We start from the raw sequence: 27,683 nt of genomic DNA on the forward strand, positions 1-27,683 counted from the left end.
GTAGCTATCTTTACTAAATGCATGCAATCAATATTTTGTTGCAACCAACCCCGTTATTGCCACCTTTACGTATACTTTTTTTAATTTCGATTTAATTAGTCAGTTAATATTCACATTTCATTAACTCGATTAATTTGAATTTGTACCAAATAAACTCACTATAAAAGGGGTCAAACTCACACCAAAATTTATATTAAGTTTCAATACAACACATGTTAGGTTTTCACAATTTCTTGGTAGACCCTTCACATGGTTTTAGGTGCAATTCAGATGAATTCAATCAAATCAAATTAAAGCAGTTATTAAGAAACATTTTCGCAGTGTTCAAACGTAAATTGGAGGAGGGAGGGGGGGGGGGGGGGGGGGGGGGGGAAGCAGCAAGCCACCCTCACCTTTATGGCTTCATTTTTTATTTTTTTCATTGTAACATAACCGTTTTGAGGTTCGACTAATTCAAATTTTTTGAGAAAAAAATTACTTTTGAAAGGTAAAATTCTTTATATCCAGGAATCGAAATTAAAACCTATGATAAAAATGAAAAACTACTTGGTAATTAGTACTCACCATAATAATTGGCGACGTGCCAAAAAGGATCAACATTAATTGCGTCCTCACAGGTGGATGGCTCAAATAATATACTTGATGAGAATTTAAACTTAAATTGCCCATCTCTTAAGCCATTATCAAGTGTCTCTCCATGTTTGTTTCATTGCAATTCGAATGAGTTTAGCCATTATTCGATCAGAGGAGTTGTTCAAATGGTAAGTATCCTGTACTTTCAATCTTACAATTGTGCGTACGAGTTACCACACCATCATTATCGTTACGCCGTTAGCCGTCATCTCTAGCAGTCACCATTAGCAACTACGTACGGTCACCAACATTTGAAGTGTATTTGATCAAATAAACTATTTTACTGAAGTCTGTGTACCCAAAAATGGCAAGATCTCCCTTTCGTTTTAATTAAAAATAATTGAAGAGAGTTATATCTTCCGTCACCGATATCGACACTAAAAAATGTATAACTACATAAATTATACTTGAATCGAGAGAGACCACTCAATCACTTACCTCAGTATTAGAAATCGAATATTGAGAATATGTTTTCACAAATTAAACTTGTGAACCTTCCCCTTACGTTGATCAAGCTGTGCTGATCACTCTGGTAACACTAATCTTGCTGACCTATTAACAACAACTAAATTAAAATCCTTATATTAAGATTACATTTAATTATTAGTTTGTACGCGCTAAAGATAAATGAACTTAGCTAGCCTTGGATATGTACCCACTAATCTCCATTAGTGTCATTAGTGGGGTTATAAATTACTTAGGAGGTTATTGCATCAAAGAGCAGTCAAATTTTAATTAATGAAAGTGACACAAACGCGTCATACAGTAATAGTCAGAACAATACCTCTTAATTACTTTGCGTGGACAAGTTTAATATAAAGTTCAACTTATAATTACCAATAGTCAAAAGGGCGGCCAAATTGTGTTAATAACATCGATCATTATTATCAATTGAGGTTTTATGAAAAAACGGTGGGTGAGCAAATTAGCTAAGATTACCATGTATTATCATTTAATGTAAATGTACTACTTTTGAATTGTTCACATGTCACATTAGAAACTCCCACAGTTGGATTCGGTTCCTATTTAATTATACAGGGCTTGTATTTCCTTCACCTTTATATCTATTCTTATTGGTTGGTTCATGAAGCTTGTTAGAGTCTATAAGGTGTAGGAATTAATAAGTTCTATTTAGGCTTATGAGGGTGGGGCATTGGTAATGACAGAGTCGGAAATTTTATTAAGGTGATCATAAAAGAGTCAACATATCTATCTAAATAATAATATAAGTTTTTGAGGATGATGTATTATTTGTCATTCTGGTGGTTTTGTTCGATTTTCATTTGACACCCCCGTGGCTCCGTCAATCAGACAATGGCTAAGTGGCTCATAGCCAAGGGAAAGGTAAGTTCTAAAATACAATAATGATTTGTACTTTCTCGATTTGCTTTTACTTGTCACTATTTTTCTACAATCAATAACCACGGCCTATCCTTTTAAATTCGTAGGAATATTCGATTATGGAAAATTATGTTCTAATCCTTAAATTAATATTAACAAATTTCATAGTTATGCTGCTGCTCCTCCAACGAATACTTAATCTGGTTTACATGTAAAAGTCTTGGTGGAAATTTTCAGTAGGCCTTAATTTAAACACTTTGTTAATATAAAGTGAGTTGTTTTACCACAGCTATAGAAGCAATTATTGTTAAAACAGATTTATTAGTAACTATCAGTGTCTAAAACATGACACTTTACCAATTTAAGACCCGAAGGACTAAAGTTTGAAACTTTGAATTCTCAATCCTGTAAGTCTAAATTCAATCCCTTTATTATCAACCCAGGCTTTTGAAAGCCCATTACAGTTCGAGTAGCGGCCCAACAAATAATGCATGATCCCCTAGGCTCTTTTATTCGGGGAAAGCACAGAAACGACACTTCAAATCAAACTATTTTCATGAAAATGGTCATGAAATTTAAATTTCACTTTCTAGCCATTTCAATTTACTGGCTTGTTCTATACCGTTTCTACATACCTTCTATACAGTTTCTATACATATCTTATACATATAAATATTCTATACGAAAATTATACAATTTTGATACACAATTTATATAATAAATGTATTTTTTTTACATGTTTTATACAGAAATTATATAATTTTCCATACACTTTATATATATGTTTTTTATATATATTTTATACATATACATATTTGATAGAACTATACAATTTCTATACATATATCTTATATAGACACATAGTCTATTTAACAATTATATCATTTTTATATAATTTAATTATTATTTATAAACAATAAAAAAAAATTGATTAGTTAAAAAATTTATAAAAAAAAATGAAATATTTTTAAAAGGGCCGAATTGCCCAAGTTGAATACTGTATCAGTATTGTATATGGACTGTATCAGTGTTGTATATGGACCAAAATGACCCAAATTAGGAAATGGTTATAAAGCGAAAATAGTATATCCGACTGGTCACTTTTTGAAAGATTTTCAAATTTGGGCTATTTGTTTTAAAAAGTGTTATAGAGTGTCCTTTTTTCCCTTTCTTTTCTCTCTTATTAGGAGTAAAACGGGCTAACAACACAAATTTCTACAGTTTGGAACTTAATTACAGAAAATTCCAATATTTTGCATAATTATTAGAAATTTTAATTTTGGATTTGTCGAGATGCATAGTTAGTACCCGATACATCCAACGAAGATACACTTTTTCGTTTGTAAAGATACATAGTTAGCTCCCGGTATATCTTTTCCGATTTTGGATCTGTCAAGATACATAATTAGCTTATGATACATCCAACGAAGATATATAGTTACTTTGTAAGGATGAGATTTGTGTAAATATGATAAGCTAAGGTGTATGTTTATGCTATTTTTTCAGTAACTAATTTAATAATTCAAACAATATTTCTTCAGTTTGGAATGGTATATTTGTCGGTAATAGTTAAGTCAAAGTAGACGTTCTTGATGATTAAAAAAAAAAAAAAAAAACAGATATTGAGAATTATTAATCTTTACAATTCATAAAACTGAAATGCTTGTTAATTCTAGTGGTAATAAATTCATAAATTGGTACTTACTCAAAGTATCTTGAAAGAAAAAAAGATAACTCCATGCACATAAAATTAGCCCATGAAAATATAATTTAACTGGACTCGTCAAAATTTGGACTGATTATTGACCTACCCATTAATAGCCGAGCTCATAAAAAAATTGGGATGAAATGTACTAATGTAGTCTAAATAGATCTATGAAAAATCTTGTCCAAATATTTCAAAAACACTTTTTTTTTTATTTGATTATAAAATTTGTAGTTCTTTGGATAATAGAATCTTATGTGTGCGTGTTCATAACGTAACATTGAACTTACTAATGATATTTTCACTCAGATTTCATGGTTAACAAATAAACATGTGTCCGTTCTTGTATTAATTAGTTATTCAAATACTTTAATATTTATGCATCGAAGACAAAATTATATCTGATTAATTATTTTAGTTTGTGTTGGATCAGCTTAATAGACAGATTACTTTATGTTGAATTTAATTTTTTATAATTACATCATATCACAATAATTTTTAATCGATATATCTTTTTTAATAATTTAAATAATTCAATAATTATATTTAACATAATATATTTATCTTTAAATATTTTAATTATCACTCAAATAATAATTTTGTTGTTTAGTTAATTTTATGTAATATTTTTTTCATATAATGTAATATTTTATTACTTTTTAAATTTGAACTGCATATTTATTGCAAATAAATAAATTACGTACATATAGATTTTAAAAAACAAACAATCTTAATCATTCAGTATTCAAATCTAGATACGACATCTTAATCATTCAGATATCCATTCAGATTCAGATTCAGACGTCTTAATCTTTAAAAAAACAACTACACCCTTAGTCTGATTCACTCATGTGACACCTCTACTGATCACTATTATTATGTATGTTGATGCAATGCAGCCAAATGAAAAAGATTAGCGCTTACTAAAATCACTAAGGCTGGAGATGCCCTTCATAAATTTAAATCACAGTTAAGAGAAAACCTTAACTCTTGTTCGAACTTTTCTGGTCTTTCTTTGATTTTCCTTTCTATCCCCCTTATGTGGAATATAAAAACATGATTGACTATATAGCAAGAAGCTATAAAAGGGCTGCTATTTATTTTTTATTTTTTTCTGTGAAAGGAAGCTTGTGAAAATCGATCTTTGCAAAAATTATTATAACGTTATGCACAATAGATCTATGCACATGGGAAAGGAAGAAGTAATAGAAGATGTCAAAATTGTATTGGCAACTGTCAAGCAGTGTCATGAACTACATTTATGATGCTATATTTATGTCCTACCAAAGCACAATAAAGTACTGGTATTATTGGGTAAAGAATCATATGCCAACCTCAATATTACAGTAATTGGTAGTACGTTGTACAACTATTGGAAGGAAGCCTACATAATATTAGTATATTACAGCCAACACTACTTTTTTTGTTTTTGGTTTTGTCAAACTCAACTCTAAGCTACTGATCAGAATATATTCCTTGCATAAGATTAATATAAACTTCGTAACTTTTCTGGTTCTAGTTAAATATAGTTTAGTTAAGAAACTTTTAATTAATTTAAATATTTCACATGATTCCTATTCTCTAGATAAATAATTCAATATTCAACCAAGAACATTATTCAGTCTTTTTGAAGTATACGTGTTAGCAAATATCATAATATTGTACCAAATCTAAAAACTAGGTACATAAAATATCTAATATTACGGAGATTAAAAATTCATGTGCTTCGTAATTCACACATTAAATAAATACACCCTTGTTTAAAGGGACAAAAACATGCATTTTAATCAATTCAAGGTTAAAGATACTTATGTAAAATATCAAGAATTAAAATAAGAATTTGGCTAGCTAGTACTATATAATAATTGAAGGATCAAAAGCACAACTATCCCTAATTAGAGTTTCCTCTCCTCTTTTAACTTGCAGTTTGCTCTAATTCCCTCACCAAAAAATAAATTGTAATAGAAGAAGGAAAAAGTAAAGTACATTTATTTTCATCACTTGCTTTTAATCTTAAAGCAATAACCACTAATTAACAAGGTCTAATTCATTGGACAACTAAAATTAAATACCTCACTTTACCATTCATGTGAATGTTATCATCTACCATCATCTTTATCCCCACTGACCACTAGATCATAGCCCTCAAAAAGGCAAATCTTTGAGTGATTAACCTCAATTATGTAGTACAAAAACTACAGAAAAGGGGCTAAAAAGTTAATAGTGCACTTTCACTATTGCCTTTTTTTTTTTTCCTTCATTTGCACACTTGCTGCTTGAACCCAAACTTTTCATTTTTGAGATCAAACTCAACAAGGTAGTTCTGCATCTGAAAATTCCCCAGAATTATCGATGGACCGGTAGACAATTCAGGGCCAAAAGCACTATCTGTGATCATAGTTAGACATATCACATCAGTTTCACCTGCAATTGAGAAGTAATTTGCCAATGGCAATGACATTTCTGCACCACCCTTGTAGTGAAACTTGAGTTCTGGCAATGACAATGTTTTGTGCCCCGAAAAATTGAAACATGGACCTAAACCTGTTGATGTTTCAATACTTTCAGTTCTTGGAATACCCTTTACTTGTTTCACAAATGCATTAAGCACTGGGTCAAAAATACCACGATTCATGTAAGTAAAAGTTGTCCCTGAATCGACAATACTTCCACCATTTCCATTGGAATCGGGTGTCAAATACTTGTATGGGATCTTCACTTTTTCCCCTCCAACTGTAATCTTTCTTAAGCCAACATAGTAGTACACTGACAATCCATTCTTTCCAGGCACAACTGGATTTTTCAGCAGTGAAGTATAGCTGAAGCCAGCAGACTTTTTACTATCACTGAAATCCAAAACAAGATTGCTACTTTTACCAGTGTCATCAAATCTATGTGACACAAGACAATATGAAAACTTCTCGACACCTAACTGACTTGGCAATGAAGCAAGTCCACGACCTAAACCAGCAATTCCCGCAGGTTGTTGGGACGAAAATATCGAACAACCAACAAGAAAATTTGGTACTTTCTTGTTAGACAAGTCAAGTGTTTCAACGAGAGCAAGACCACCTGTAGAGCCTGAACCATAAAGAATAATATAAGGTGGACAAACCTGTTTACAGTTAGTGCGGGACTCACAGTCCTGACAACGCGATTTCGGATTAGTTCTACTATGTAACCATCCACATTTGGGATTCAAACAACCAAGAACTCGTGAAGAAGACGATGATTTAGGAATAAATGTAGGAATGGTATGTGAACTAGAGGAAGACACAGAACAGTTGGAACACAAGTACTTTGTCGTACAAGGGAACCAAACAAAGTTACTGCCAGTATCCATAATGAAATCGATCTTCTGAGGAGGTGTACCAAAGAGAAGAGTAATGGAGTAGCCTCCATAGCTATGAGGGTACAAAGGGGTAGTGGAAACAGAAGAATCTTGAGACTTCTTGATGTAATTTGCTCTTGCTAAGGAAATGGAAGCTAAATGTGTGAGCTTTCCATACAAATCTTGAGATGGGTTTTTTGTGTTAAAAAGTGTAAGTGGAATTGTTGTGGTGGATGTTGAAGAAGAAATGAAGGGAAAGAGGAGAGAAAGCAAAGAAAGAAACAAGGCAAAAGGGGAAGAAGAAAAAGAAGCCATTGCGTTGTTTTTTTGGGGAAGTGTGCCGTTTGGACCCAAATTAAATAGTACGAATAGCTTAGTAGTACAGTAAACTATGAGATAAAAGAAAGAAATTATTCGTTGTATGGAGATAGTTATGTGGCTAATAACGTAACTTTACTCTCACTGTGACATGTGATTTTGCACTTTATTGTAGAAAAAAAAAAGTTTCTACAAAGTGTGTATATATTAGATCAGGGTCGGTGGGGAACTTTTGGCCAAGTCGTTCAAACTTTAGGTAGTAACCGTTACACAGTATTGCTTCGGTCTTATTTTTATTTTCATTTACAATTGGAGTCTTCTGTTTGAATATTAAGTTGCCTTTGGAGGAGTGCTTAACCATTAAAGTGGGGGATTTTGACATGAATCTGGATTAGTGGGACTCTAAAGTCAATATCGAATATCTGGTGTGACAAAAAGAAAAAAGAGAAGAGTAGGAGAACATGAGGAATGTTGAAGAAAAACTGTCTCACATTAGACGGGACAAGATCCCGAGACTCCTTATATGATTTGGACAATCCTCTCTCTTGAATCTAGTTTTTTTGGGTGTTAATTAGGCTCAATATCCATTTACCAAGAAATTATAAAGTGAAAAAATCAAATCCTCACTAACAACACAAAAGATTAAATAACTGGATCACTAACCCTCGAGTTGTATTTGCTTATGGATCATTAGCCAATTTTACAAAACCAAACAAGACCAGAAACCAAAAGTACTTTTTTTTTTTTAGGTATAGACGATTGGCTCATGATTCAACCACCCTATACGATTGGGGAGACAGGTGTAATGATTCTTCATGACTTGGACTGATTATAAAGTAAACAATGAGCATTTGTATTACTTGGAAAGGGTAAAGATTCTTAAGAACTAGGCTACATTTCAATAAGCATATTTGTATTACTTGACGTGAAGTGGGGTACAATGGCATCATTTGTTTGAGAAGTTGCAAAACAGAAAGCATCTCGATTTTTCTCCTAATTCACTAATCAATAATCATTATCTCTTGCATTAGATAATATTGAAATTTAATAAAGCACGTTTAAGTTTGTTTAGTGGCATTTAGTGAGAGGTAGTTGTGACTCAAGAAACAAGTTATCCATAAAAATCAGAGTTTAGCATTTTATTAATAGCTCATTTGCCCAAACCTTTAGAATAAAATAAGTATTTTTGAATACCAACTGCTTTTAGAAGTTAAAAATTAAACTTTTCCCATAAACACTTTTGAAATCTCGATCAAGTACAAGTTGTTACTCTAATATAAACAGAAAAATTGATGAATCAAAAATACAAACTTTCATATTTTTCTTAGACAAATTAATTTTAAATTTTAGTCAAACACCATATATACAAGTTCCAACATATAACCAAGACTCACATGTGAGTCCTCACATGGTGTGCAAAACTTTTAGAGGCATAGACATTTCCATATTTTGGAATAGTCATAAAACATAGGGGGTCCTGAAGCTACATATTTGCTTTGCTAGCTGTATGATAGAGAAACCTTCTAAGTATTTTGCTTAAGCCTTTCAACTATACATGGAGAAAACTATAATAAATACCAATGCCAGCAGCATACACCTATTTTAGTCTTATATATAAGTTGTAGATTAAAATCAGAAACCTAACAGCTAATTAATTAAAATAATTGATTAATATCTGCCATCTTATCTTAATCACAATCACGAGCCTCAATTAGAGACAAATCTTAAAAACTCTGACAATGTGATTATGGGGCCAGAAATTAAACCTGCAGAAGCATGAATATTTTCCACGGCAGGACTCAACACATTATTGAATTTTCTTTTCTGGCATAGCAAACAAATTAACACTCTGTTTCGCTCTTTTTTATGTGACGGTCTTTAATTGAACGTGAAATTTAAGAATTATAGAAAGATTTTTGACAAACATCAAAAGTATCATTATAGAATTTTTAGTTTTAAATACGTCATGATATTACTAAGGATAAAAATAAAAAAAATTCAAATATAAAAGGTGCTTAGTGTTTTTTTTTTTCCCGTAATATAAGATTGAATAGAAAGTTATAAAACCGAATATAAAATTATAAGACAATGATGAGACTGATCTTCGTCAACGCCCAAGTGAAGGAGAGTTATATTGGAGAGTGACACATATATGAGTGTTTTTTGGAATATATGAATCTTTAACCGTGTGGTGTGGTGGAGAATGCAAAGCAAAAAAAAAGTACGTACAAGTAAAGCTGGATTCTTCCTGGTGTAGGTTCTTTCTTCATCTCCATTTAATTAATTTACTATATAGTCTTTTTGTTCCACAAAACACTAGCTAGTTGTACAGTTGTACTGTGGAGCTTGGCTTTAATTACTATTATCATCTACTCGTCATGGGCATATATATTATACTGTACTCCATAAATTCAACCGCAAAAAGGACAATATTTAATCTAGCATCTAATTTTTATAGATAAAATAAAACACTTTATTTGCCAGGAATTAAAGGAGCCTTATCTTCATCACGGTTCTCTGCCTTTTTTTGTTTTTCTAATAAAAATATAAAGTAAAAGTCACTTACGTCAAATAAGCTTGGAAACCTAACCACATATATAGGTATCATTATTCTCACACAAGTGCTACAAAATTGTATTGCATGCAAAGAGACTTTTTATTTTGTTTTTTTCACTCGGTATTCAATGTTTGCTTTGAAACTCTAACAAATTGAATTAACGCTGAGAATTTCACTTTGAAGTAAAGCTCTCTATATCAATCACGACTTCATTCCAACAATGCGAATTCAAGATATCTGGCGAAGAATAGAAGCTTGGAAGGGTATTAGTGTTCATTAATGGATCTTTATAAATTACGTGCACTCGAAAGTTTATAATCACAAACATCTATTTATATAAAGAAAAACATGAAAATATGTAATTTGCTAATGCAGTGTCTTAAGATATTACAATATGCTATTTATAATTTTTTTTTATTCTAGTTAATATCATAAACTGTCTACTAATTATATATGTTAATATAACATATTATAAATAACATACACAAATCTTCACCCTGACTTATCATATATTTACACAAATTCCTACCCTTGTGAAATAATTATAAAAATTTCAACTAATTATGTATCTTTGTTGGATGTATCAAGAGTTAATTATGTATCTTTAAAAAAATGTATCTTAATTGAATGTGTTAAAAGCTAATTATGTATCTCGATAAATTTAAAATTATAATCTTCAGTAATTATATAAAATATCAAATTTTTCTATAATAATTAAACTTCAAACTTGAGGGGGAGGGGGTGGGGGTTGAGTGCTATTCTTCATGAAAAGTGATGTAATGGTTCAATTGGGCTACTTCAATAACAGGTCCAGCCCATTAATAGACAAACTTGGGTTTTTGTCATGTTGGTTGGCGTAGCGTTTTGGGCTGTATTCGGAGTTAGGTGTAATTACGTGGACTTAGCGCCAAATACTTCAACGGTGCTCTACCTCTTAGGCGCCAATTCCCCCCTTTTTAATTTCTTCTTTTTCCAACCATTTCATTTCTTGTTTTCCATAATTTGTTTCTTAAAGTTCCTAGCTAGGGGGGAAGGAAAATACCTACTACTTCATTCGTTTTAATTTATTCGATCTATTTTTTCTTTGTAGTCTGTTTCATAAAGAATAATCTTTTTCTTTTTATTAACTCTGCAAACTCAGTTTTCACGTGGCGTGTTTAAGGTTCCAAGTTTTAATTTTTCTTTTGATACATTTGACACGAACGCATGAAGTTCTCGCAGTTGAATTAGTTATTTAATGTTAAGATATACGTATTTGCTAAATCTCTTAATACATACCTACATAAATTGTATTGAAGCCTAACTATGCATTATGTAAATTCTTTATTATCTGTACACTATTTGTTATGTATAATATATACTATTTGGCTTTTTATGTATCGAATGCAATTTTTTAATTTTTTTTTTTTATTTCTCAAGGTATTCCCATAGCCGGCAGCCGTGAGACTAGTCCTCCATTCCTCTGTCAACACACTAAACAATAGAGAACTGACCATAGAGTTTTATGACAGTCAATAAGAAATTGCTTTAATAAATCAAATTTATTTATCTGCAGTTTTTTTTTTCCTCATAAAATGGCATGTTAATCCCTAAATCATTAGCGCAACTCCGTTTGGCATTTTCCATGCAACGTGAAAGAATTGAAAGTGGAGTGTTAATCTAGACTTGTAATCTTGTATGACATCATTAAACTATCATTTATCAGTTAGATAACCTTATAAAATTATTCCAACCGAATTTAAATATACTATGCGAATTTAATAATTGTTTTACAATTTAACATAACTTTCTCAATCCCAATCTTCCTTCAATTAGCATTACTATCTACTATCACTTATACTCTAATTATCACACTTTTTTGAGTCTTAGTTATTGTTTTATTTTTTCAAAGTACTTTCTATAATATTTTTACTATGAGTTCTTCACTTTTAATATTTCTTATTCAATTGGCGTTAATATATTTTTTTATTGAGGTGGTGATTTAGCCAACACAACATCTCTACTTCCCAAGTTAGGAGTAGCGTCTACGTACATTCTATTTTCTTCAGGGGTGGACCTGCACATATTTTTGGAGTACTCTGACACCCATTAAATTCGACGCGGAATAGGTATAACTACTTAGAAAATATACAAAAATAAGTATAAATTATATTAAAAATCACTAAAATAGGAAGTTGGTTGGGTACACTGGTATTTAGGTTGATCTTAAAACTCACCCTTAGTAGGTGTGCCTCGAGTTCGAACATGGTTGAGACAATTTTTTATTTTTTCATATACCAAGCACCCACCATTCCTGAATCCGCCACTGATTTCTCAATCTTGTTACCATTTTTTTATTTGGGTAGTTTAATCACGCCATTTTTCTTACTTTTAAGATTAACGATGATAAGAAAACAAAAAGTAATTCATTCATTAAATCATTAACAAAGATTAGGTGAATTGAGCATATTTTAATTAATCCTTGTTTTAAATTTACACATAAGTAGTTGTTCTTCCCTCCTACATATCCCCCTCACCTTGTTTGTTTTCTTTCCCTCGTTTTCTCCCCCTTTCTCTCTCTTCCCGCTTTTTCCCATTTCCAGATCTCATCTTCCCCAATTCCCCCGCCCCCCCTTCCCTCACTTTCCAAATTTAGACAAAGGGGTTTCCAATTTCAATTCATTCTTCAATTTCATCTCATGCCTTTTCCCTCTTCTTGAAAATTGAAAATCAAGAAACTAAGGGGAAAAAAAATTGGGAATTTTTTGTGAGCTTTCAAAGAAGATCATGCAGGGAAATCAACAGAGTAAGCTGCCATTTACGTCGAGTAAACCGCCGTTAGGTGACTATCACCGGTTCTCTACTGACCCACTTCAACAACCTGAAGGCATCGCTTTAAAGTCTTCTACTGTAAGTGTTTTCCCATTTTTCTTTTGCATACTGACTAGTGTTCCGGTCTTTTTGTGATGCAGAATTTTGTTAATTGAGTGAATTGTGAAAGAATTATTGGAAATTTTGCTGTGTAATTTGATATATAGGAAAGGTGAGAGTAGCTGTTTGAGTTGAAAATTTCGATGATGAAATATGTGGTTGTGTTGTTTAGGTGTGAAATTGGGTTTGAATTGAATATTGGTTGTACAGAAGCGTGGGAATTTTCACTATTGAATATGTAATTAGGGGGATTTGGTGGAGGTGTTTTTTTTTCCCCTATGAAAGACTTACATATCTAGTATGTGATCTTTCTTGATTTTGGCTTGTAGTGTTTGGTAATATAGCTGTAAAGTTTCGAACTTTGTGGTCTTTGATTTCAGAACTGTTTGGTCTTCTGGTCTTATGAATGTCTTAATTGGCAGAAGTTGGAGATACAATTTTGGAATCGATGTAAAAACTTGTGGAAGTTCTTGTATTTTTAGCTACTGACCTACCTAAATTGCTATTATGTTTCTTAAATTTTGTGCCATCCTTACTTCTGGATAGTGTGAAGTTATGAAAGAAAAACATGCAGCATTATCCGTCTTTCCACAATAAAGGAGATTATATCTTCACTATTAAGAAGGGGAAAGTAGAGGGGACAAAGTCATTTGTTTAGGAAGAGGCCTGTAGGATTTTGAAATGTAGAAGCTTGCCAAATGCTTAGTATACATTAAGAAGGATTCGTAATTCTTCCCCTTGTATTGTTCTCCAATGCGTCAATCTAGAGTTTGAAGATGGCCATCATTTGCTGCAAAGGAACTCTTGCGTGATGTTTATGAAGGAATACGCCTTAGTCAAAAGGAAGTTACTGTAGTCTATACAAAATTCTAGTTCATGAGAATAACAGCTGCATTAGTTTTCTCTTTTATCCTCCTGTCTTAATTTTTTTGTCATATAACTACACTGCAATTGCTATGGTCCTGTGAAATATTTTAAACATCATGTCGAAATACTAGTATGGCCTCATCAATATCCAAATGAATGACCTAGATTAAGCCGGTTTAGGCATTCCATAATACCCAAAAGAGAGAAAATTACAAGAAAAGCAATAGTTTTGAGGAACCTGGACCTTGAATGGTAGATGTATTGTTATTCTTTATTGTAGTAGCATATTACAAGGCCTTGAGATTGTGGGCTTTTACTGTTATGGGTCTTTTGATGCTGCAACTGAAGATGGGTTTAGTCTGTTGTTGTCTGAAGATAAACAAAATCATATGGGCTGTTTCGAAATGATTGATAGAAGAAAGAATTTTTTGGTGCTGTGAAGTTTTGATTATGGTTTGATGAAACCAGATCAAATTGAATGAATAGTAAAAGTGATGGTTCCCTGAGGGTGAGGTTCTTGGTTGGAGCAAGTTCTGTATAAAATCGAGGGTAAAATTGAATGATTAGACTTGTAAATTATTGTTAGGTCTTATGACTCAGCTTGTGTAGTACTGGCAGATACATGCAGCTTCTTGTGTGCATCACAAATTGAGAACGAAAATAGAGGAAGCATTAGAGGAAGTAAATGTATACTAACTAATGAGCTGCAATGTTCTATTATATTATCCCTCTCTCTCTGTGCCCCCTGCTTGCACTTTTAAAAGAGGACCTCTAGTCCTCCTTACTGTGGGATTAGCACGTTTGGTCACTGCATAGAGATTCAGTATACTAGTCCTGATCTGTCTCTCATGCTAGAGAGGTGGAAGCTGTGGCTTAGGCTGAAGTCAAGCTGTGTTATAGCGGGCAAATGATAGCTGGTCAAATACCAAACTGCATAAAGTTTCACTAAACATGTGAAACTATCAATGAGATTGATCAAACAAGTACCAAGTAATATTATTGTTGAGCTGCTAATATTAAGTGTTTATTATGTTCTATTTAAAAATCCTCATTAGAATTTTTGGTGATGTAACATGACTTTGTTGATTTAAATGCTGAAAAATTTAGTTGAGCTTTATAGTATCTATTTATCAACTTCACTTCAGATACAATTCTTGTTAAAGCTTTTAAATTTATTGCTGATGTTAACTTGGGGATACTATATTGTCTTGATTAGCCACTGAAACGGAAGAGTGAAATAGCAAATTACGAACAGGGAGTTGGTACACAGGTTGCAGGTTCTGGATATGCCGATGTGAGTAGTCCAATGCAGACACCAATCTCAGGGAAAGCTGGAAAGTCACAGAAAGTGCCTAGGACATCAAAGGCCAGATCTGCTGCTCAAGCTGCTGCCTCAAATTTAGGTAAGGATATCCCACAAGAAGTTTTTGTCAGCACTAATTTATGCATCTCAATTTGACAGATTAGCTGTGTGGATAACTGTAATCTTTGTTGTGTCATCCATCATGTCTTGTTTTTCATTTTCTCCGAGGCACCCGCCATTTTGTTAGAAAACATAGAATTACGAAAGAGATAACTTCTTAAATATGTCAAATTACAGGATCCCCTTCAGGCAATAATGTTACTCCAGTTGGTCCTTGCCGCTATGACAGCTCCTTAGGTAAATTAAAACTTTTATGACTTTCGGTACTAATTTGTGTTTTTAATCTTTGTCCATCCCTAGGGCTAAGAATATAGCGGTTGTATTTCCATGCTTGTGTGTTTGTTTGTTAATAGGACATTTTTCTTGAATTACTTGTTGTACAGGGTAAATGTATACCAGAATTAGTAACTTATGACTTCCTCTCCTGATTCTCATTCAGGTCTCTTAACGAAGAAGTTCATTAACCTGATCAAACATGCAGAAGATGGCGTTCTAGATCTGAATAAAGCTGCCGATACGTTAGAGGTACCTTCACTTCACTTCACAGTAGATACTACATACGCCTGTATGATGAAATTCTATCAGCTTACAGATCTCCTCCTTTTAACAGGTGCAGAAAAGGCGTATATATGACATCACAAATGTCCTGGAAGGCATTGGTCTGATAGAAAAGAAACTCAAAAACAGGATCCAATGGAAGTATGGAAATGCTTATCCAATAAATATATTACATTGAAGTTGTTTATCATTTAAGTTCCACATTATTCAAGATCATTCAATAAACAAAAGTTACAACTCAGTTCTCTTATTGCATAGGGGGTTAGATGTCTCAAAACCAGGGGAAGCTGACGAGAGTGTTACAAGTTTACAGGTATGAAGATGGAAGCACTATCTCAATGCCTGTCTTCTTTCTTATTTTGCTAGTTGCCAATTGGTCGTCATAATCTGCCAAGTAGCCTGAGCAAAAGGGTTCAATAATTGGTTTGTGCTTCCTTTACAGGCAGGGATAGAAAATTTGACGATAGAAGAAAATAGATTAGATGAACAGATAAGGTTATCTTCTGATACCTCTACAATATTTAAGATTTGTTTGCTTTAACGTTATGCTGATACGGTGTTAAATTGGCTTGTCTCAGAGAAATGCAGGAAAGATTGAGGGACCTGAGTGAAGATGAAAATAATCAAAGGTATCACATTCTTTGGCTTAATCATGAGCCAAGTTATTTGTGTTACATTCGGATGCTACTGGATCAATCTGCTCACTTTTCTTTCGTATCCTTGACAATTTATCTCTTCTAAATTTCCTTTCCCAAAGATGGCTTTTTGTAACTGAAGATGATATAAAGAGCTTACCTTGTCTTCAGGTAATTTTAAAACAGATGCTTTTGATTTTTCCTTTCCTTTCTTTGTAATGCAATTTTCATCAAATGAACAATGCTCTGATTGCTCTTATCAGAATGAGACACTTATAGCTATTAAAGCTCCACATGGAACTACTTTAGAAGTCCCAGATCCTGATGAGGTAACTGCTTTCTCTTGAGTTCAAAAGCGTTATTGTTATTATTGTAACAAGTCTACCAGTTATTTAACTGCTATCTCATTAAAATTTTAGTAGCTTCTTCATGTCTTCACATATCTTCCTTGTTTCCAATAGGCAGTTGATTATCCACAAAGGAGATATAGAATAGTGCTTCGCAGCACCATGGGACCAATTGATGTTTACCTTGTCAGGTACTTATTTAATAGCTTCGCATATTTCAAGGGCAAGATAAACTTTATTGATTTAAGAGGGGGAGTTCAGACAATCTTTGTCTAATTCTTTGTTCTGAAATTTTTTGTTTAGTCAATTCGAGGAAAAGTTCGAAGAGATAAATGCTGTTGAGGCACCATCAACCATGCCGTCAACTTCAGGTTTCATTGAGAATGAAACTGGAACATTGCCTGCTGAGGACGGCAGAGGAGTTGATGACGGGATAGAGGAACAGGAAAATCAAAGAGAGTTTCCAGATGCTGGTACTTCCCAGGACCCTGTGAGTGGATTTATGAAGATTGTTCCAGATGTTGATGTAAGTTTTTCATTTTCAAGCCTCAAAATAAAAAGAACAGTTGTGTGTTTTTGAACTAAAAAATTAGGCAGAGAGACTAATTCAATGATCAATTCAATCACTTTGTTTTTTTCCGTGACTTATTTTTTGTTCGGCCCTGCAGAATGAAGCAGATTACTGGCTTTTGTCAGATGCCGATGTTAGTATCACTGACATGTGGAGAACAGAGTGTATCCTACTAGTTCCATTCATTTATTTTTCATATCTTGCTACCTATGAATATAGTATCCATGACTCAAAATAGCTGCTCTTGATTGGAACGAGTTGAATGCAATTCATGAGGATTATTCAATTGCAGATGTTAGCACTCCACGTGCCCAAACTCCCCCATCCAGTACCACTGAAGTACCTTCTACGAGTACTCCTGGGAGCTGAGCAGTGTTTCTTGGCATTTCTGTGGATTCTCAGGCTCGGAGTACTGCTCGAACTTGGTGTTCAAAATGATACAGTATATTATAAGTTTCTACATAAAATCAATTCATTCTCTGTATAGTCCCCTCGAATGACCTAAACAAAAGAGCAAGTGCATCCAGGAGCTTTTTCCGAAATGCTCCGTAAGGAAGTTGGCAGCTTTATGCCCCAAGAAATGAGCTTCATTGTACAGTTAGTATATACCATTGTACGTACTTGTGTAGCGTCAATAATCAGATGGTTAAATTGCTGTCTAGATTTCACTGTGTATTGTCTAATTTCATGATGATTTAGTACACTGCAATCTCTTAACGGCTTCTTGTTACATAGGTAAGTGTCAAGTTGCCAATTTCTCCATTCTGAAACTGCAATAAACTGGATGCACTGCTATTTAATGTTGAGCATATTTTGCCCCTAGTAAGTTTTAATGTAACTTTGAAATTTATCTCATAATTAAAATAGAATGTCATTATTTCACATTACGTAAGTTGTGACTAATCTTTTCGATTCAGATATTTTAAGTGATTTCGGATTTGGAAAAATGATCGTCGCAGATTAAAAAAGTAAATACTGACGTGAATAATTGAAAAGACGTTGATGATAATTATCTTGAAAAAGATTTGTGGGACTACATATCAAACTTTTGGGGAGCAAATATATATCTATTATCCTAACTATTGTTACGCTCTACTTTATAGTTAGTTAAATCCAAATCATTAATTTGTGTCGTCTATCCAAATTAAATCAAAAAATTAATAAAGGGAGACAATGAAATAGGAAAAGTAAGGAGCTGATCCCGCTATTTTTGTCCTTTGTTAATACAATAAAAAAAGTATTCACATACCTAAATAATTGAGAAACAAAAAATGGCACCCTATATCTTCTACACCTCCAAATTCCCCTCTATCTTAATATTAAAAAGATCAATTGAAGTTCATCTGAATTGATACTCATAATAGTACATATAGAATATTCCAACATATTGATATTGATACACATAATAGATACAGATTCCAAATCACATTCACAATCTTTCATACCTATAATACTTGTCACAAAATGATACGTATTATGATAAAAGGACTCTTCTTCAACTTTTAAGTTGTAGTCCAATTAAAACACAAAATTATAGTTGTAGTCCAATTAAACCACAAATTGAAGTACTTATAAAGAAGTTCTCTTCAACTTTTTCTAGTCCTAGTCTAATTAAATCACAAACTAAAGGTGTACGTATGAATAAATCCTCTTCAACTATTTCATTTGTTTCATCGACAAATTCCTTACCAAATTCAGACTCAATTGATTCTTGTTCAGAATACAAATATGAATCTTTGAAAGAATTATTAGCCTCATCACCTACTAATTATTCTCCGCTAATAACATGTACATGTGATGGAACTGATGAGATTCCTAATATTCGAAATCGACTCGTGCAAAAGGCTGCATGTTCCTACTTGAAATCTGCAATGCCAGCAATCAAAAGGCCATCTCAGAACTGTCTTCACAAGTGTGTGTTCTTGTTGATGTTGGAGAAATTGTCCAATGATTTAATTAAGCGTCCAGTAAAGTTTATATCCAAGATTTCTCAAGATATTGTTGACCTTGTTAGTGTTAAACGCTAACACATTAGGTTGTCTACATGTGACCAGGAGGTCACAGGTTCAACTCGTGAAAACAGCTCTATACAGATATGCAAAGTGAGGCTGCGGAACAATAGACTTTTGTGGTCTGGTCCTTTCGCGGATCCCGAAATTTTAGTGCACGGGCCTGCTTTTCATGTTGCTTTTTCCCTTTTTTTGAAGGTTAATTTGTAGGTATTAATTAGATATTTTAGCACTAAGTATAGTAGTTCTTTAGAATTTTGAGAGAAACATTAACCGTACTCCAGAAGAGGGGCGTTAAGTTTATTTAATAAATTTTGTATAGATTTTAGTTGACGTTTTCGTGACTTCTTAAAATAAAAGTGTAATATTTCGTGTAATTTTTACTTTTTTTTTTTAATTCTGATTTTTGTTTAATTGAATCAGTTGTTACCTAACTATTCAATTCATTTAAGAAATATCTTTTTTTTTTTTTTTTATAAATAACATAAATACCAACCTTTTAGAAGTAATTGCACTCTCTCCCACTTTTTTAATTACTTTACTCTCTCTCCCTATTAATATACATAACATATCCAATATATACATAGCATTCTGTGTATATGTGGAATTTTTGTAATATGAGTTGAAATTTTTTGTAATATTAAAAACATAATTTGTGTAATTTTTACTTTTTTTTTTAATTCAAATTTTAGGTGGCTTTAAAAAAATAGTAACTTATTCATTTGAAGTAATAAACTGTTTAAAATTTTTAATTACGTCACTTTTTTGTTTTTCAATAAAAAGGTGGCTATTTGGGACATTTATTAATTATTAAAAATAAAATGAAGAAAAGTTGAATCCGGCAATGACTCAAGCCCAAATAATCTAAAAACACAAATCTTAGAAGTCAAAAGTTATCTACCATTAATTTTTTTATTTGAACTATTATCATTTATCTACTCAATTAGGTGTGTTTAAATACATCAATATTGATAATTCTGGTAAGATAACCATATATGATGATAATTCAAATTGAAAAAAAATCCGCTATAATTAGAATGTGAAATTTCTAAAAAAGTTGCAATTCGATTTTGGTTTGATCATTATCTAAAACAAACAAACAAAAAATAAAAAAAAATTGATTTTCATTATGTCACACAACCATTCACGTCAAGAAAATACAAAATACAAAATAAAAAAAGCTAATGCACACCTTGATCACTTTATGATCATCATATTTTAATTTTAAACACCTTTCACACCCTCCTTTTTTTAGGTAAAAAGTATTGATTTGAAGTTTATCAGATTTTATAACTATAATAATAATTGAATTTATAGATATTTAATGGGTTTTTAAATATATGTAGAGTTTGGATAAAAGTTATTGAATTTACGTAAATTCATAATCAACTCTCTATATCTCCCTCTGAATGTACAACAACTAAATTTGAGCATAAGAGATGTACCTTTTATACTCAGATTTTTCATGTATACATACAACGAACGTTGACAAGTATTTATTCATTTATCATGTGTTTATAGCTATCATTCTTCTTTTTTAAAACATTATTGATATATATATATATATATATATAAAACTTTATTCTAAATTTGTAAATCTTGATTTTAGTTTACTTTGCAAAACCAAAAAGAAAAAAAAATTAACTTCATTGTAGTTGAATTTTCTTTTGAAAGCAAACTGAAAGATGAATAGCAAATACTTCTAGAGGCTTGAAATATAGATACATCTTTTTTTTTATTTAATTTTACATTTTATTAATAATAATAATCACATGATGGACCAACCCATCTTACAAGAAAACAACACCTAAAATTATTCTCATACCCGGCCCAACCCAAAATAAAAAATAACATTTAGAAAGAGTAGGGTTTTCAAAAAAGAACAAAACATTAATTTCCTAAACCACATTTCAGCTCCTCCGCCGTTGACATTACTGTTTCAATTCCTTCTGTTGCTGAGCCTTTGCAAATCCTTCCTCGTTGATCGATCTTGCAAATCCTTTCTGTTTCTTTTAGCTTACAGAGGTAATGAATAAATTCCCTTCGAAAGTTTACTCTTTCATTCCGAATTTCATCTAAATCTTGATAGTTTCCTCTCCGCAGCTTAATTCTCTAATTTTTGCAACAAATTGAAAGTTGTTTTACAACTAAGAGCACCCTGGTCTGCTGAAATGCTGTATAACAACTAAGTATGCTATTTTCTCATTTTGTTCCTTCAACTTTTCTAGATCTGAATTGGCCCCATTTTCTTTTGCTTGAATTGCAAAGTTTTGATAGATTTGAAGAACTCTGAAGTGTTGATGTCGCACGTAGTCAGCTAGTCGCCTCCATCTCAGGTTTTTACAGTTCCATCTGGTTCATCTACACCTTCTTGATGCTAGGAACTGATTACTGTAAAATCTTAGTAATACATGCAATTTCATTGATACATACTTCTGTATATATATTACATGTAAACTATTGAGTTTGAATGTTTTCCTGTCCCTTATTATCTTGCTGGTATGATACATTATTTTTCAACTAATTAATCATCCCAATCTAATTTTTTTTATTAAAAAGTCAAACACCTAATAGTAAATAAACCATATAGTAATTAACTACTATTAATTAATTCCCCTATTTGAATTCAATGCATAATAATTCAAATATAAAAAAAGAAATTTTAATGAAAAAACGTGCCTACCATAAAGAATATGTATGTCTTTCTCTATGGATTTAATATTTAGAAAAATAATATATTTGAATATTTGGCTGTTTTCAAGTCTTTTTCAAAAGTCAGTGGACTTAATTAATCATAATTTTGCTTAGGTCTAAGCTAAAAGGGAAAGTGGAAAGTTTAGTCACTGGTCACATCTCCGATCTTCAGATCTATCCTCCGTCGTCGTCGACTATCTCGTCTTGCCAGGTAACCTTTCACCATTTCTAAGTTATTCTGTTATTCCTCTCTTTATCTGAGCTTAACTCTTAACTCAAATATACTTAGGAAATACAATAGTTTCTAGAACTTTTCTGAACATACCTGTTGTCCATTCACCTTCTCCACATGCGTTTCAATGGTGAAATGGAGCTGATTTCTTTGTCCGCTTGAAATCGGTTTAACACAAAGTATTTTTGAAAGTATTATGACCATTGTTGTGCTGCATGAGATATACTTCCAATTAGACATTTAAGTTTTATTTCTTTCTTTAATTCTATCTCAAATCAGTGGATTGAGATTCTATTGAAGCTAATACCACCACTTAGTCCAAGAAAATTCAAAGAAATTGATGAACTTATTTCTTAAACTTTTGCTACAGTCTTACCCCAACGCAAAATCAGAGCTTACATTTTGATTACAGTGAACCAATATTTGAATATGCAATCATTCGACACCTTAAGCTCTCACCAGGTGCAGATCTTCGTATTCGTAGATTTATGTATAATACAGGTACTATCTAATCTCTATAAGCCCCAATTTCTAATTATTGATCATCCTATTTCGTCCCTTACATGCGTGTTGAGATATCTCCCTATTCTGGTACATAGTTGCCGAGATAATATAGACATTATCCTTATGGATAAAAATATTAGACCTGTTTGGTACAACAATAAAATTTTTCATAAAATATAATGATTGTTCTTGAAGTTCTTCGGTGAGCTTAGTAAAAATGGAGGTTCCAATTGAAGCCTGAATGCGATCACCCTGCAAACAAATAAGAATTCATATTTGACCGTATTATAAAGCAAATAAGATTATTAAAATTAGAAATATACATAAATTACACATACCTTTTCGTCTTGCAAAAGCGTTTCTATTGATAACAGTTTATCAGGATTTTCATGTTTTGAAATATTCCACAATCGTACTACGCAAAATTTTAAGTTTCATTGCATTTTTGTATTTGATATCTCATGAATGAAGTTAATTTTGGTAGAAATTTTTTTACTCAGTAAGCAACTCTATATTTTTTGTTACTGAAACTATCAGTTTATCTATATTTATAATGATGCTTTAGTTTTTGAATTGCATAGTTTAGATAAAGATGAATAACATATTTAAATTGTTATCTGTATGAATTGTCACTATCTTATTTGAGATAATCCATAAATATTATTTAGAAAATCACTAAAAATTTAAATTGCAGAAAGGTATGACACGTTTATTCTTTAAATTTACACTTGGTTTAAATTCAACTTGTTAAATTGTTATAATATCTTTTTAGTTGAGTTTTATTTGGGTTAAAAAACTGTAATTAGAGTTACTGGCTCACTGGATCACGTTTATTTTTTTTGGACTTACTATATTTACGTATTTTATTTAAAGTTAATATATTGCTAAAAGTTGTTGCTTACTGACCCTTGCGTTTCTTTTTTCAGGTTCTAAATTTGAAATACAATTTGAATTTAATGCTGTAGTTTGTTTTTGAATAGCAAAGAAAATTATAAGCTATTATTTAGTGTTTATCATTAATTTTTTTTAGTTGAGGATACGTTTTTGGTTGAAAAATATCAGTAAAAGTTACTGAAAGTTACTGCTTACTTTATATTTATTAGAGTTAATATATTGCTGAAATTTGTTGCTTACTGATCCTTGTGTTTTTCTTTTTTAGGTTCTACATTTGAAATACAATTTAGATTTAATGCTGTAGTTTATTTTTGAATTGGAGAGATAATGATAAGTTGTCATTTAGTGTTTATCATTAAAAATTTTTTTAGTTGAGGATTATATTATTTTATTAACCCACGTTTTTGGTTGAAAAATATTAATGACTAATATTTAGATTTAGAGTTTATCTATAAAATTCAATATTCTTCAATTAAAAATTTGTTATTACAACAACATTAAGTGTTGTCTTTAAATCTTTCACGTGACTATATTAATAGCTTGACACATGGCATGTTGTCTTGATTATGTTTTGCTTTTATATATATATATAGATTTACAAAAATCAATCTGGCCAAATGGCCCAAAAACAAAAAAGACAATTCAAAAAAAAAAATTCTATCTGAAACCCGGCCCAACAATGAATTCTTTCCTTTGTAAGAGCTTATTGCCCTAAATGCTTCAACTTCTCTTTCCAAATTCGCTCTTTCTTCAGAAGAACTCCCATCCAGCAGCCATCGGAACCTCCAGCTCCGTCACCTCCTTCTGTGGGTGTGTTTCCATCTTACTCCTCCCTTTGCGATGTTGCTCATTTTCTGACCAATGCTTGTTATTCTTAGAAGGAATGAGTTGTCCATCACCAAGTGGTATCCATTTTGAAGTTTCATCCATCCCATAGGTTTCCATGTCGACCATGGTGCCTGAATGTTGACCAAGATGATGCTACCGCGCCTGAATGTTGACCAAGATGACATTGTACCTCTGAATTTTTGGTGACCATTTTTGTGTGTTTACGGTGATTAGCCAAACTCTTATTTGATCAGCTATAGTGACTCTAAAAGGGCATACTGTCATGTAGGTATGTCTACTTCTTATCTGCTTCTCTTGTTTGCTTCTTTGATTATGATGTATCTTCATGTAACTTAATCCTCCTGGTTCTTAACCTTAATGTAGGAATATGTGCTTTTTCTATGTTGATGATTTTCCTACCTATGACTGGCAGCTCTTTAAACTGTTTGTACTCTTGTTTCTGTGTGCTGCTGATTGCAAGATTGGCTAGATAGTCAGCCATCTGATTGTCTTCTCTGAATATGTGTCTTATTTAAACTACTTGTTTACTGACTTCACTGAAAATTATATCCATTATATTTGCTAGTTGTCATGGAACTTTTCATTCTCTCAATATTATTTTCTTAAGAGCTAATGAATCTGTTTCCAAATCCATTTGATGGAATTTCATAGTTTCATTGATTTTTAAAGCTTCATAAATTGTTGTTGCTTCCGCTTTCATGTTTGTTGCATAACCTATTCCCCTAGCTTGCGTATATATTAGATCACCTTTTTCATCTCTTATACCGAATTCATATGCACTTTCTCCTGAATTTTCTTTGCTTGCACCATCTGTGTTACATTTAACTTTATCTTTCTTTGGGAAATTCTAGTATACTATATGATGATATATTGTAGGCTTATATGCACCTAAAATATTCACCATTTCCATCCAAGTTTTCTCTATCACTTGAATCCTAGGTGACATCATTGTGACGATTCTTTGAATGCTTGTCTCTATCTGCTGCACCGTTCCTTCAAATGATTGTTGTCCTCCATGTTTGATACTGTTTCTTCTCTTCCAGAACTCCCAAAAAATCAAAGTTGGAATGTCTTTATAAACTTTGAGTAGTTTTCTTGATTCGTTGAATGTCCACCTATTTCTTATTGCTTGCATCAGATTTCTTGGCTCTGTCTCCACATTTGCACAAATTGCAAAATGCTTCCATAGCCTTTGAGTTATGGGAGCTGTTAGAAATAAGTGACCCATGATTTTCTGATGTGTTGTATCACAACACCAACACTTAGATACTATATTGATCCTTTCCCTTATCAAATTGTCTTAAGTGGCAATTCTCCCTTTCCAAGCCCACCAGAAAAAGAAAATAATCTTAAAAGGAAGACCCTTCACCCAAATATTAGAAAAAACTTCCTATTTCTCCCCTTTATATCTCATTACACATGTTTAAGAAATAGCTCTAATATTTAAGAATATAATTAAAATTTTGCCTATTTAAGTGTATATCAATCTATATATTATATAAAGGAAGGTCATAGACAAGATGATGAGGCACCTCTCTATGACCTCCATTCATATTTATCTTTTTTTTTTTTTTTTTTATAATTTTTTTCTATTTTTTTGTTTTATATTCTATTTTTATTAATGACTTTTATTATAATAACAATTAATGACTTATTATTAGTACTCTTCTCATTCATGAACTTATTTATGTGAAGTACCGAATTTGGTTTTAAATTAAATTTTCTGTTTTGGATTTATAGTTTATGAGGTGATTTTATTTCAGAACAAAAAAATTCAGAATTTAGAAGTGAATTTGTTTAATTGGTAGCTCAGGGAAACTCGTGATTATTTTGCAGATGTGAATTGCAAGCTAGAGAGAAATGATAATGGTTCCTATATAGTTAGGATATCTGCCACTTCCACCATTGTTGTGGAAGAGTTGAGAAGGCCATTGGAGTTGCTTATGAGAGGCAAGATTGTGCAACACGTGGATATCACTTCGACGGTTGTTAAACTTCTGTTCTCTCGAGAACGAATTAACATTAGGAGGACAGTTCATGGGGAGACGGGATCCTATATTCATCTTGACAAGCATAACTTGCATGTTAAAATTTTTGGATCTTCAGACAATGTTAATAGGGCTGCACAAAGATTTATTGACTCCTTTCTGGCACTACATGAAAGTAAACAACTTGAGGTGCATCTTCGTGGAGGACTTTTGCCTCCTGACCTGATTAAAGAGTCGTTATAACATTTAGACCAAATCTTAGTGTACTTAAAGAAAAGGTGCCTGGGGCAGAGTTTTCTCTGAACACAAAGTGCCGTTGCATCTGTATCAATGGTAGTAAAGTCATAAAGTAAAGCGTTGAGGATATAATCTCTTAAATTGTGCAGCGCAGTTTCCAACTCAAACGACAGGAGATAAGGCTCACTGTGTTGTTTGCTTGTGTGAACTGGAGGATCCTTATAGACTCGAAGCTTATACCCATGCATTCTGTCGTTCATGCTTGCTAGAGCAATGTGAGCCTGCGATCAAAATATGAGATGGTTTCCCCATGTGTTGTTTGCATTCTGGTTGTGGGGAACCCTTTTTGTTTGCTGATTTGAAGTCTCTATTGTCAACTGAGAAGTTGGATGAACTTATTAGGGCTTCCCTGGGAGCTTTATGACAGCCAATGCAGGTACTCACCGCTTTTTACCCTCACCAGACTGCCTTTTAGTTTATCATATGTATTCTGTCGTTCATGCTTCCATAGCATGCATCACAGACAAATGATGCACCAAACTCCATATCAGAAACTGCAATGCGATAAGTTGAAGGGCAGTCTGGTGAGGGGAAAAATTGGTAAGTACCTGCATTGGTTGTCACAAAAGATCTCAAGGAAGCCCTGAAAAGTTCTTCTAACTTCGCAGTTGATAATAGAGACTTCAAATCAACAAGCAAAAAAGGTTCCCCAAAACCAGAACGCAAACAACACATGAGGAAACCTTTTTGGCTTTTGATTGCAGACTCGCACTGCTCTAGCAAGCATGAGCGACAGAATGCATGGGTACAAGCTTTAAGTCTATAAGGATCCTCCAGTTCACACAAGCAAACAACACAGTGAGCCTTATCTCCCGTCGTTTGAGTTGGAAAACTGCTCTGCGCAATTTAATAGATTATGTCCTTAACGCTTTGCTTCATATCTTTAGTACCATTGATACATATGCAATGGTGCTTTGTGTTCAGAGAAAACTTTGTCTTAGGCACCTTTTCTTTAAGCACACTAAGATTTGGTCCAAATGTTATAACATTTCTTTTCATCTGGTCAGGAGGCAAAAGTCC

At 32.4% G+C, this 27,683-nt stretch overlaps 2 protein-coding genes and 1 long non-coding RNA gene across 6 annotated transcripts; 2 read left to right on the forward strand and 1 right to left on the reverse strand.

Annotated features, from left to right (window-relative positions):
• Window positions 1–5,641: 5,641 nt before the first annotated feature.
• Window positions 5,642–7,475, reverse strand: LOC107875686 (probable aspartyl protease At4g16563). The gene has a single exon (XM_016722494.2). It carries the CDS (start codon window positions 7,323–7,325, stop codon window positions 5,937–5,939), a length of 1,389 nt encoding a protein of 462 aa, XP_016577980.1. The 5' UTR covers window positions 7,326–7,475; the 3' UTR covers window positions 5,642–5,936.
• Window positions 7,476–12,388: 4,913 nt separating this feature from the next.
• On the forward strand, window positions 12,389–18,022 carry LOC107875684 (transcription factor E2FB). 2 transcript variants are annotated; one of them, XM_016722491.2, is made up of 14 exons: window positions 12,389–12,774; window positions 14,879–15,065; window positions 15,263–15,322; window positions 15,525–15,610; window positions 15,696–15,784; window positions 15,902–15,956; window positions 16,086–16,138; window positions 16,222–16,272; window positions 16,401–16,449; window positions 16,542–16,607; window positions 16,740–16,816; window positions 16,929–17,151; window positions 17,294–17,360; window positions 17,435–18,022. In XM_016722491.2, exons 1-14 carry the CDS (start codon window positions 12,652–12,654, stop codon window positions 17,563–17,565), a joined length of 1,317 nt encoding a protein of 438 aa, XP_016577977.1. In that variant the 5' UTR covers window positions 12,389–12,651; the 3' UTR covers window positions 17,566–18,022. The 2 variants fall into 2 exon arrangements, with proteins under 2 accessions (XP_016577977.1, XP_016577979.1); XM_016722493.2 differs by having other exon boundaries at window positions 12,392–12,774; window positions 14,933–15,065.
• A 2,917-nt stretch (window positions 18,023–20,939) lies between these two features.
• On the forward strand, window positions 20,940–23,920 carry LOC107874659. 3 transcript variants are annotated; one of them, XR_001675555.2, is made up of 5 exons: window positions 20,943–21,230; window positions 21,309–21,381; window positions 21,474–21,541; window positions 22,014–22,110; window positions 22,502–23,920. It is a non-coding gene; the product is annotated as an uncharacterized LOC107874659 (long non-coding RNA). The 3 variants fall into 3 exon arrangements; XR_001675552.2 differs by having other exon boundaries at window positions 20,940–21,230; window positions 21,309–21,541; XR_001675553.2 differs by lacking the exon at window positions 21,309–21,381 and having other exon boundaries at window positions 20,950–21,230.
• The last annotated feature ends 3,763 nt before the right edge of the window (window positions 23,921–27,683 follow it).

The sequence above is a fragment of the Capsicum annuum genome, chromosome 6, assembly GCF_002878395.1.
Source record: "Capsicum annuum cultivar UCD-10X-F1 chromosome 6, UCD10Xv1.1, whole genome shotgun sequence".
Classification (NCBI taxonomy): domain Eukaryota; kingdom Viridiplantae; phylum Streptophyta; class Magnoliopsida; order Solanales; family Solanaceae; genus Capsicum; species Capsicum annuum.